This window comes from Denticeps clupeoides, chromosome 16, assembly GCF_900700375.1.
Source record: "Denticeps clupeoides chromosome 16, fDenClu1.1, whole genome shotgun sequence".
Taxonomy (NCBI): Eukaryota; Metazoa; Chordata; class Actinopteri; order Clupeiformes; family Denticipitidae; genus Denticeps; species Denticeps clupeoides.
The window spans coordinates 19719051-19730775 of NC_041722.1; the positions used below are offsets into that span (position 1 = coordinate 19719051).

Here is an 11725-nt window from a genome sequence, read left to right on the forward strand (position 1 = left end):
AGCTCGTGTCGGGAGGCGGAACGTCGGCAAGTCGCCGATATAAAACGCCGCGTTCTGATTATGATTCCTGATTCAGTGATGCAGAAAACATTTACATTTACGCCACTTACCAGACGTCATTATCCAGAGTGACTTACAATCAGTAGGTACAGGGACAGTCCCCCCCCTGGACACACTCAGGGTTAAGTGTCTTGCTGAGGGACACGATGGTTGTTAGTGGGATTTGAACCTGGGTCCCGCTAGGCTACTACCACCCTATAGATGAGATTGGATTCAGATTCCCTTTGATGTTCGACATGTTCGATGTGCAGGACTGCTGGAAAACCGTCCCCGCCATCTGTGAAATTCGGTGACTGAATCAAACGCGACGGTCACATATTACTTCAAAACCCCGCGTGTGTCAATTCACGGTCCGAATCTTCATAAATTATGGATTATTACTCGGAACGTCTACGACTGCTTGATGAAGCAGAACACACGAGTTGCCCAACACCCCGAAACTCAAACCAAACAGCGAGGAGACAAGGTCCATCTCGCAGGGGAGTCAATATTTACTTGAAATGGCCGTCGCTAAATGCTCAGAAGAACCAGGAGGAGTGAGAAAGTGGCTTCTATCAAGTTGTGCGATGTTTATTACTGTATTATTATACAAAAAAAAAACCACATCAAAATCCTGATTCTACCTCTATGGTTTCGGCCACAGAGCTGAGTGCATCTTCTCCTTGAAGGATGACCATGTTGCCGTGCATTCCCTGCTCCTGCACGACGATGCACTTTGAGGAGGCGTCCGCGACAAGGATCTCGATGATGTCCTTGTTCAGGTGGAACTGTCCGGGCTCCTGCTCGGCCACGCCCTTTGTCAAGTCTGAATCCTCCTGGAAGGAGCTGGAACTGACGATGACTTCCTCTGCATGGGGCATGAGGGCCACGTCCTCAATGGCCTGAACGTAGACCACCGGCTCAGGAACGTCCATCGAGGCCTTCGTCCTTCTGGGCCTGCCCCTCACTGGGGCGGGGTGGCTCGAGTCCAGAGCTTCATCCAGCTTCTTCCTGTGGGACAGCTGGTGCCGCGCCAGACTCTGCATCAGCGTGTAGCCGGCGCCGCACGTCGAGCACTTGTAGGGCTTGTCCTCCAGGTGGGACTTCATGTGCCTGCGCAGCTTGGTGGCCATGGTGTAGGCCTTCCCGCACGCGTCGCACTTGTGCGGCCTCTCGCCGGTGTGCAGGCGCTCGTGGGCGCGCAGCGTGTGGGGGTCCCGCAGGGACTTCCCGCACACCGGGCAGAGGTAGACCTCGCCGGTGTGCGAGATGAGGTGGCGCCGGAGCTCGGGCACCTGCGAGAAGCGCTGCTGGCAGTGGCGGCACTCGTACGGCCGCTCGCCCGTGTGGATGCGCAGGTGGCCCAGCAGGTTGCCCCGCTGGCGGAACGTCTTGCCGCAGTGCGGGCACGGGTACGGCCGCTCGCCCGTGTGCAGGCGCATGTGGTTCCTGAGCGAGCCCGAGTTGGCCAGCTCCTTGTGGCACTCGGGGCACTTGGTCTTGGGGGGCCGGCGGTTGGCCTCCTTGGCCCTGTGCGCCTCCCTGTGGATGCGCAGGGACGGCCGGCGGGCGAAGGCCTTGCCGCACACGTCGCAGACGAAGGGCTTCTGGCCGGTGTGGAGGACCTGGTGCTCCTTCAGGTCCCGCTTCAGGCCGTAGCTCTTGTCGCACTGCTGGCACTTGAACGGCCTTTGGCCCTGGTGCATCAGGAGGTGGGCGCGGAAGCTCTCCTGGGAACTGTAGTTCTTCCCGCACTCGGTGCAAAGGTAGGGCTTCAGGCTGGAGTGGGTGAACTTGTGCTTCTTCAAGTGGCACATCTGGAAGAAGCGCTTGTCGCACTGGTCGCACTCGTACCGCCTTTCCCGCGCGGCGAGGTGGAAGGGTGCCGGCGTGGGCGCGTTTTGACTGGCATCTCCGTCCGACCGCCGCCCGTTTTGTCTCTCCGGGCGCGTGTGGGCGCGCCCGGCGAGGGAGTGCACCTTCCGGGGCTTGGCGGCGAGGCGAGAACTGGCCCTGAGAGTGCCCGCCGGTAATTTAGACAGTTTCCGGCCCTTCGCTTCCTCGTCATTCGGCGATTCCTCTGCTTTGGCAAGGCTGAAAGGTCCATCTTGTCTTAAAGTATGGATGTCAGGTGCGTCTGAACTAGTCTTGGTTTCATTCTCTTCCCTGTTCTGAGTAACTTTGCCTGATGAGCAGTTTTGGTTTGGCTTCTTTTTCAACTTGCAAATAAAGGGTTTCATCCTCTTCATCTGAAAATGGATGGTGGTAACTGTCTCATTTCCAACCGACGCCACGTCCTCTGTGCTTCTTCCTTTGGGGCTTTCTGCATAAACGATGTCAGGACCTACCAAAAAAAAAAAGAAGAAAATTCAATATTATGTAGTGAATCAAATTTAAGCAGACCGACAACATCTATCACCGGCTCCCTCATTTCAAGGTCCCCTGACATTATTTTTATTATTTTTTTCGGTCTTGTTGGTCCCCTAATACTGTATTAAACGTCTTTTTAGGGAAGTGGTGGGAAATTCATGAGAGATGGGGCAAAAAAACATTGGAGGTAATCTTTCCCCTTATGACGTCACAAGGGGCCAAATTTCAGATCCGATCGTCTGAGCTGCCACTCTCTGACCAGTGAAGCAGAATGATCTAAATACTCTTTACACCTATCGCCATCTCTAGCCACTGCAGGACCATATTAATGTTAAATAATCTCACAAAGTCACATTTTCATAATTACTATTTCATACCTGCAGATTGCACATTCTGACATTTAAAGATGTTTTCTATGGACTCAGTCACTCCTCCATATACTTCTGCTGCTTCTTTGTTTCTTCCATGGTCAGCTTGATCTTCACAATCTTGAGATTTCGGTGTCGGGTCTCCCAACGGCTCCTGGGTCATTGTCTGGTTCTCCACCCAGAGAAGAAGTTCTGTTCCTGGAGTGATATCTTCAGAAACCTGGAGCCACAGCTTTCCACCAACTTCGTGTAGCCGGACATTCTGCTCCTCTTCACTTTTAGCATTACAAGCAAACCTGGGGATGAAGGGGGTGAATCTTTCATTAATATAATAATTCTGAGCAAAACACCGTCCCCACACACTGCTACCTGGGCGTCTGTCATGGCTGCCAACTGCTCACCAAGGGTGATGGTTAAAAGCAAAGGACACATTTCACCATGTCACCATGTGCTGTGCTGCAGCGTCTCACAATGACGGTCACTTCACTATTTTAAATGAGTATGTGCCTCAAAATGCTCTGTTGCTGTAAATAATGCTGAAATCCTTACCTCAACCAATAAATCCTCTCTGCCAGCTGCTCTTTAGACGCTCGTAAGAACGTTTCCTCCCCCAGCTGCTGAAATGCCAATAAAGGCGAAATTGAAAAAAGCTCAGTTGGTCAACCGAAATCACAGAAGAACGCTGCCAGGACTGAAAGGTGCAATACTTCATTTAATTCCCCGTCAGCATGGGCTTGCTCTTCGAGGCGCAAGATTGCTCCCCGCTGCAGTGCATTCCCCACGCACCACAGGCCCAGACCCCCGTCTTTGGCCAGGGAAGGACCCACGGTCAGTCCGCGGGGAACAGCACTTAGGACGCTGTCCAGGGACTCTTGGTGTGATGTCCATTGCTTCATCTTTTGGAACTTCTTGGGGTATAGTCATAATCCCATTGCTGTAGGTAAAAAGGGAAAAGATGCACAATGTTTAGAACGTATACACTGCAAACATGGCTGGTTCTGAAACGTAATGTGACATATACTATATATGTATTTTCTGGCCACCTAAATAATGTGCTATTGAAAACTTCAGTCGGCTCCATGTTTGTTGCATGTACTAAAACGCCTTTCCACACTTCATGTAGCAGATGTAAAAGACGGAGCACGTTGAAAGTAGGGACTTTTTACTGCGCATGCGCATTCTCGCCAGGCTTTCCCGATGGTACCTGATCAGCATGTCGGGGAGGGATCATGTGCAAAATAAAAACTATGAAATGTGGCGCGGTGGATTCCTGGAATATTTCAAACAAGCGTTTGCTTGGCTAAGGCTTTGGGACATTTAATAAAGTTCGAAGAAAGTAATGCGCGGTGCGGTTGTTATTATGCTTGTGCATATAATCACAGCAATAATGATACGACTTAAGTTATGACTTTTTATTATAGGAATACTAAGAAGAGCAGTGAGCTGCTGCGAGTTTCAACGTGTCTGCCATGCACCTTCGGGTCGTGGTTAACGCTAACAAGCTACCGCCGTTGGTTCCTATGCATGAATCCGAATCGTCCGAATCGGCGTGTGTCGCGGCGACGCGGCGCCAGCGCTCTGGACCCAACTCGATCCCTCGGCGCCGCGGCCCGCCGCTCCGACCACAACTCCGGGCAAAACCTTCGTGCTCCAGCCGGCGGAGCGCCTCTCCGGAAATGACGTCGGGCTGGCGCGCCTTCGTAATACTGCCTGCTGGAAACACTTTTTATTTTTCGCCGCCAAACGACTGTGCGCGTACTCGCAAAAACAACAAACCAACGAAAAAAGAAACGTTAGAATTATGTACCGTTCTGTAGATTATTCTTCTGCTTGTTGTTGGTCCCCCCAGTGGTTTGGTAATTTAGAGACAGCGTTAGGTACGCTTAGGTCGACATGTTGTTCCCTTCGGGCTTATTTTGAAGTTGCACAGCTAAGACCATTGTTTTGCTCGCGTAATAAACAGTTATATGACTTTTTTTTTTTACTTTAGCTCATTATAATATAATTTCATGCAGGGTGAAAAGAAAGGAGGGAGGCTCGTCGTTTTATTAAGATCGTGGCTCATGAGGGAAGCACAGTGGGCCCAACAGAGAATAACACTAAACACTAACTAACTCTAAGTAATAACAATAATCCAACAGAGAATAACACTAACTAATAACAATAACCCTAGTTAGCAGAACATGGTTGATATGACAGAAAAGAGATGAAGAAAAACGCTGCTCTTGTACGCATGTACCTCATTTCTGACACTGGCTAAACGCTTCTCACCTTGCTCCAGGGGGGTAAGCCTTAACGGACTAACATTGGGCTAAGCACATCTCATCTGGCCCCAGGGGGTCTAAACATGCACGTTGAATTGTCAAAAGGAACAGCACTTTTATAAAAGACATAATAAAAGATGTAGGTTTAATTTTTTTTTTTTTTGATCGCATACATTTTTATAAGACATATTGTCAGAGAACCTCCAAAGCTGCTTTTGCGTGAGTTTTTGACCCAAAACGGGTGCTCTTAAAATCGGACATGTTCAGGCAGGGGGGGTCTTTGTGTCCTGGAGCTGTGGGCACGTGCCCAACCAGTGCCCCCCCCCCGTCCAGCACTCTCACAAGCCCTCACTAACACTCTCCGGACATCATGCACATGCACTGGGCTTAAAATATCTCCCCCTGACCCCACCTGCTGGACAAAGCTGGAAAAATCGGCTAAGTTAAAAAATGATGAAAAAATGGCAAAGTCCAGACCCGTCATAAGCCCAAACTCACACTCCCCGGACATTGTGCACTTGGCCTGGGTTAAGCACTTCTCACCTTGCCCCAGGGGGGCTTGCACATCAGCCCACTGTTCATGAACCTTCTGCCTGGCTGTCATAAGCCGTCTGACAGGAGCCTTCATTCTCATTCTGACAATGCCCAGGAATCCTTACCCTCAAAAGAGACCTGTATTGTTATTTTTCGTCACTACCTCCCCGAGCATCCCTGCCAGGGCTCAGCGCTCGTTTGCATGTATTAGCTCTGGAATTGCCACAGTTATCCAAATATGGGTGGAGCGGTCAAAGGAACCATAACTGATTTAATGAGCCATCCGTAGTTTCACTGTACCCGACGTGTGCACTTACACCTGCATGGCTTAATCTTTGAGACAAGCATATGCTACTGGCAAGATCAACCAGGTAGCTACTCGCACCCCCAGCCACGCTGGTGGGGCTTGGAGGCCGATCCGATGGAACGAGCACGAGGAGGATGCCCCCGTTCGGCTTCTGTTCCCTGCAGCCTCCGAGTTTTATGCGTCCAGGGGCCTTCACCTAGCGCCTGTGGCGAATGCCCTCAGCTTGAGCACTCGAGACAGGACCCAGGGTTGGCACACGCTCTCTCCGTAAAAGAAAAAGAAGCAGGCCCCCCGGACCGGCAGCCACTGCGGCTGGTCAGCTTTTTTTCAGATGTGAGCTTGTCCGATTTTTGAAGCGCCCGTTTCGGTCAGAAAATCAACCAAAATCAGCTTTGCGGGTTGAAGAAAAAGCAGCTTTGAAAGCTCTCTGAATATATGTCCTCCGGGGGGCACTGGCTGGGCACATGCCCACAGCTCCAGGACACAAAGACCCCCCCTGCCTGAGCATGTCCGATTTTAAGAGCACCCGTTTCGGTCAAAAACTCACGCAAAAGCAGCTTTGGAGGTTCTCTGACAATATGTCCTCCGGGGGGCATTAGCTGGGCACGCACTCACAGCTCCAGGACACAAGGACAACGCCTGCGTGAGCATGTCCAATTTTTAGAGCACCCGTTTCGGTCAAAAACTCACCCAAAAGCAGCTTTGGAGGTTTCTGAAAATTTGACCTCCAGGAGGTGCCGGGCACGCGCCCACACTCAGTGTCCAACCTGCAGGGAACTCTGGGCAGATCAGATACTTCCTTGAAGTGTCCCTGCTTGGGCCCAGCATCACTGAAAAGTGTGTTTCTCAAAATCGGACGGATACCCCTTTGGACTACCTAGACTTTGTTGAGAACCAGCGAGGCCGAGCTCTCAAAAAGTGTCAAGAAACCGACTGACCTCAGCCTTGGAAGTCCCCTGTGGCAACTGGTGCCAAAATTTTGAGGTGCTAGAAATTTCTTTGGTCATATTTTCAGATTTTTCTCATCAAAAGGTGTACCAGGGCTAGTTGTACCAGGGTCAGTTGTATCAGGGTTGGTTTTACCAGGGTTAGTTGTACCAAGGTGTCCATTGCTGGATTTTTTTAACTTTTCTACCCCTCTGAACTACCTCGACTTTTTTAAGAACCAGAGAGGCCGAGCTCTCACTGTGTAAATGATTTCGATGCACCCTGGTCGGGCAGGAAACCGTCCGACCTCAGCCTTGGAAGTCCCCTTTGGACTTTCTCATTTTTTCCACTTTTCCACTTCTGACTTAGGTTTTTTTTGGACTTTGTCATTTTTTCCACTTTTCCACTTCTGACTTTTTTTGTGGACTTTGCCATTTTTTTTAGCATTTTACAATAATTTTTAGTAAAACAAAAGGCCTCAGGAAAAATAAGAAAGACAGCATTGACCAAGCCCTGTGGTTGTTGTCAACGCAAATAATAAGAAAAGCATGTGGCGAAAGCATTTCTGGTAATTTCAGATACTTTTCTTGTTATAATGACACAAAAGGCACCACTCTCCGGTTCGTTTTGACAATAAGAAAACTGTGCGCCTAGCCAAACAGAGAATAACACTAAACACTAACTAACACTAACTATAACAATAACCCAATAACCCTAATAATAATAACCCAACCCAACACTAAACACTAAATAACAGTAACTAATAACAATAACCCAACAGACGATAACATTAAACACTAACTAACACTAACTAATAACAATAACCCAACAGAGAATAACCGTAAACACTAAATAACAGTAACTAATAACAATAACCTAACAGAGGATAACACTAAACACTAACTGACACTAACTAATGACAATTACCCAACAGAGAATAACACTAAACACTAACTAATAACAATAACCCAACAGAGAATGAAGACTTGAAGATTGGACAAGGACAAAGGCAACAGTAATTAATTTGACAAAATTAAAAATATAGAATTGCCTTCTTTGTCTGTTGTTCAAATACTCTCCAAAATACATCCTAGCTTTTTATCTTAGCACCAAATAAACAGTTTGTTGTCCACTGGGGTTCACATACGGACCTCAAACTGCCTTTGTGAGCATAAGGGGAAAAACATCTTTGATCTTCTGTTATTACCATTATTATTATTATGTCATATTGCTCTCCATGAACCTGAAATGACTGACTGACAGGCTGAATAGCACAAGGTTCTTTCATCCACCATTTAATCATGATGCTGTAAAAATGAGGGAAATTGCGGGGGCACTTTTCTTTTATTAGCCGAACCTGGGAAGTAGGCCTGTACATTCAGCCTGTTGTCCCTACAAAGCCTCGGCGAAACTGAATTAAGGCCTCAGAAAAGCATTATCTGTGTCCTGATTCATTTCCAGTGTAACCGAAGATTGGTAATTAGTGCAGAGCTGTTGGCATTTGCGACGGACTCAATGAAGGAGCGTGTAAGCGCTTATTATCGCCTCTGATCCGTCAGCCAGCGGAGACGCTGCAGACAGGAATGTGTGGCAACGTCCCTAATAGGCAGCAAGTCTCCCGTATGGGAGACACGCCTCCTCTGACCGACTGCTACACCTGTCACGAGACATTCTGAGGGACATTTGTTTCCTCCTTTTTCCATTTCAACAGACTGGCATGTATGACCACGCCCTGCTCTGAACCAGTGGGTCACACAGCCATCGAGCATTGACTTTATTCTTAATGAGGAGTTTGTGGCCTCTGCAGACCTCAGCATCTTCGTCTGTTTCATTTACATTTTAGCACCGAGGTCAGTAAAACACGAGGTTCTTAAAATGTAATGTGTTTTTATTATTCTTCTTATGGGAAGTATATTATTTACTTCAACCAGACACCATTACAGTCAGTATTTACAAGGACAGTCCTCCTGGAGACAGTCAGGGTTAAGTGTCACTTGGCTACTACCAGCCCATTTAGACCTTAACCTCTTTATGACTCTCTAATTGTATTTGTATTGTATTTTGTTGTGTTGCCTGAGAGACAACAACGGCCGGAACCAGATTCCTTGTGTTAGTTCTAACAAGCATCCAACAGACACCGTCCCGTTGTCTCTGCTTATAACATTCAATTACATTGGTAATTATGCAAATGCAGGGTTCAAATAATACAACTAGTTTACTTTTATGGTGCAGTGTAAGCAAAAATAAGATCACAGTCGGTGATCGTGACATGGCAGGAAAGGAAGGACACAATCACCCGACCCACAGACGAAGGGAAATAATAATATACAGACAGGGCAAGGGGACCATCATGTAACACAGTAACACACACACAGAACATAATATAGTTCACAATGACCGAACGAGGACAAGACACAGCAAGGATACAACAATACTCATACAAACAGGTTATACACACACACACACACTTTCATCATGTAGCATCCCCTAATGTCTCCTTCAGTGCAGACATGTATGCAGAAAATAGTAAATACACAAAATACCATAAGGTTTCAGAAATTCCAAAATGACAGAGCTGTATAACATGGAAAAAATAAACCACCTTAATAAGTAACCTTAAGTACAGTGACCGAGCCTGGAAGCTTCCGGACAGAATTCTTCATGTTCTGGTGGCAGTATAAGGGATTTTAAATCTGTGATGGAGTCGTGCAGGCTGTGTTTTAGGTGCCAGGCTTACACCAATAACCTATTATGCAACCTTAATAAAGAAAAAACAACACACACGTTTAATATTACGAAGAGTGTGTTCTGTTCTCTCCGTGAATATAGGGCATAATGTGTCAGGAATACCAAAGAAATGAAAAAGTGAGTGTGTGTGAAGTCGTACTCAAATCATTATTAGTGCCATGAATGATTGTTTTGGACCTAATACTAAACATGTATTGATAATTATGTATGTACCCATGTTTGGTTCTTTATGGTTCCTCTCCGACCAGTGTGGTCATCGTCCATTTAAACCCAGAAGACTTTCCTTCATGGAGATCCCTCAGCCCACACTAGAGGGGGCTTTTTCTTTCCCAGAAGGTCATTGAAGTCGCTCTGGATAAGGGCGTCTGATAAATGCTGTAAATGTAAATGTAGGACGCTGTTATGGGACATAACATTCAAGTCGTTTCTTCTACGTCACTTCTTCTACATGCACCGCCCACGCCTGCCCTTTGTGGAACATCTGGGATGTTTAATTACTGGTTTCATGCGAGCATTTACATGGTAATGAATCATTTAACAAGTCTAATAGGCTCAGCCGAGGCATCGAAAGCAAAGAATTACCTCTCATTAGAATGAATTACCATTCAAATGAATTGCTAATAGATTTTTAGTTCATCATTGCTGTACCTGTGCAGGATCATACTCCAGACAGAGAATCCACTTCAAGGTTCCGATTCATAAGACGTCCATCAGAATCGGAATATGATCCGTAATGGGTTTTTTTTTTGGTAACATGAAATAAATGTGATTGGCCGTTTAATCATCTAATGCAAATATTTGTGAATATTTCAGAATGCAAAGTATCATGAAGCTCGTAAATCCCTTCATGAAAGCTTTCCCTCGCCCCTGGTTTAGATGCTGGCAGCAGCAAATCTCTGCAACACTTTTCATTTCTGACAATGTGTAGCAGAGTTGATGAAGTGGCCCTTCCGTTCCACGATTAAGCAGCGTGGAGGTGCAGGAGCCACTCGCCAAAACTCGTTTTAGGGTTTAATTACACAGCAGGAGCAGTGGCAAGCAAGCTAGACTCATTAAAAAGCTTCAAGCGGCTAGTTTCTCTGTCAAGAGCTCGTTTCCGTGCACAAAATGCATTCTGTGTCAGCCTACAGCTTGCTCCATTTAGCAAACCATAAAGGCAAGACGTCGTCCCTTCATTTTGTTCACAGAAATTAAAAAGCACCCTTTTGACATCAGCACCTGACATTTTATGAACAGAATCTGTATTGTGTGAAGGACAGAATTTTTTTATTGTCATTTTGTCCATGAAATTCAATGTCTTTAATCCCTGTGAATTTCATGCATGCATGTGGTATTCGTTGAGACGATGTTATTAAGAACCTAAATAGGCGATTACAGTATGTGTCATTTTGTGGTCTTCTGGGGAATCCAGATCATTGTCTTTCTGTTTTAGTAAAACAGTCAAATGTCTCAGTATTACAGTGTTCTGTAGGTGGTGGTAGTAGCCTAGTGGTAACACACTCACCTATGAACCAGAAGACCCAGGTTCAAACCCCACTTACTACCATTGTGTCCCTTAGCAGGACACTTAACCCTGAGTGTCTCCAGGGGGGACTGTCCCTGTAACTAGTGGTTGTAAATCGCTCTGGATAAGGGCGTCTGGTCAATGCTGCAAATGTAAAATGTGTTCTTTGATCGGGTGTGACCTTGGTCGAAAAGCCCTTCATAGAGGCATTGATTCCCAGGTTGGGTCTGCATAATGAGCTGAGGAGAGAGGTGGACGCCACATCCCCGTCATCTTTACTGCAGCATGTGGTCCATTCACCCTAAAAATGTCCCCCGCTTCTTCCTACACGGACAACGCACACCTGCCTCTGCAATCAGAAGCTGATGAATTATTCACCAGAGGAACCGGAGGAACCCCACATATGGAGAGTGTTGGTGCTGCTAAAAACCTTTTTATGGGAAGCACTTTCATTCGGTCTGTGACGTCAGGACAAACAAGCAAATCCAGAATTGAACAGCTGAACATTCAGCATATGAAAATTCCTCGGCTCTTCGAACACGGACATTTTCTATCTCACTTTATGTCTCACGATTAAATTGAATATAATCTCATGCAGCAATGTCATCAGAAATGTAATTTCCGAACCATGATTGCATGCATATGGTTAATTAAGATTCATGGC

At 46.8% G+C, this 11725-nt stretch overlaps 1 protein-coding gene across 3 annotated transcripts; it reads right to left on the reverse strand.

Annotated features, from left to right (window-relative positions):
- Nucleotides 1–502: 502 nt before the first annotated feature.
- On the reverse strand, nt 503–4439 carry znf408 (zinc finger protein 408). 3 transcript variants are annotated; one of them, XM_028957032.1, is made up of 5 exons: nt 4253–4439; nt 3485–3711; nt 3327–3391; nt 2787–3073; nt 503–2383 (listed from the first exon to the last, which is right to left on the reverse strand). In XM_028957032.1, exons 2-5 carry the CDS (start codon nt 3671–3673, stop codon nt 666–668), a joined length of 2259 nt encoding a protein of 752 aa, XP_028812865.1. In that variant the 5' UTR covers nt 3674–3711; nt 4253–4439; the 3' UTR covers nt 503–665. The 3 variants fall into 3 exon arrangements, with proteins under 3 accessions (XP_028812865.1, XP_028812863.1, XP_028812862.1); XM_028957030.1 differs by having other exon boundaries at nt 3327–3394; XM_028957029.1 differs by having other exon boundaries at nt 3327–3403.
- Between the last annotated feature and the right edge of the window lie 7286 nt (nt 4440–11725).

Excerpts from the sequence above, each read along its gene's own strand:
- znf408 (XM_028957029.1), bottom strand. The coding sequence starts at position 3,673 with ATGAAGCAATGGACATCACACCAAGAGTCCCTGGACAGCGTCCTAAGT. Across the intron at positions 3,404-3,484 it reads CTGACGGGGAATTAAATGAA|GCATTTCAGCAGCTGGGGGA; the intron begins GTATTGCACCTT and ends TCGCCTTTATTG. Across the intron at positions 2,384-2,786 it reads TCAGAATGTGCAATCTGCAG|GTCCTGACATCGTTTATGCA; the intron begins GTATGAAATAGT and ends TTTTTTTGGTAG.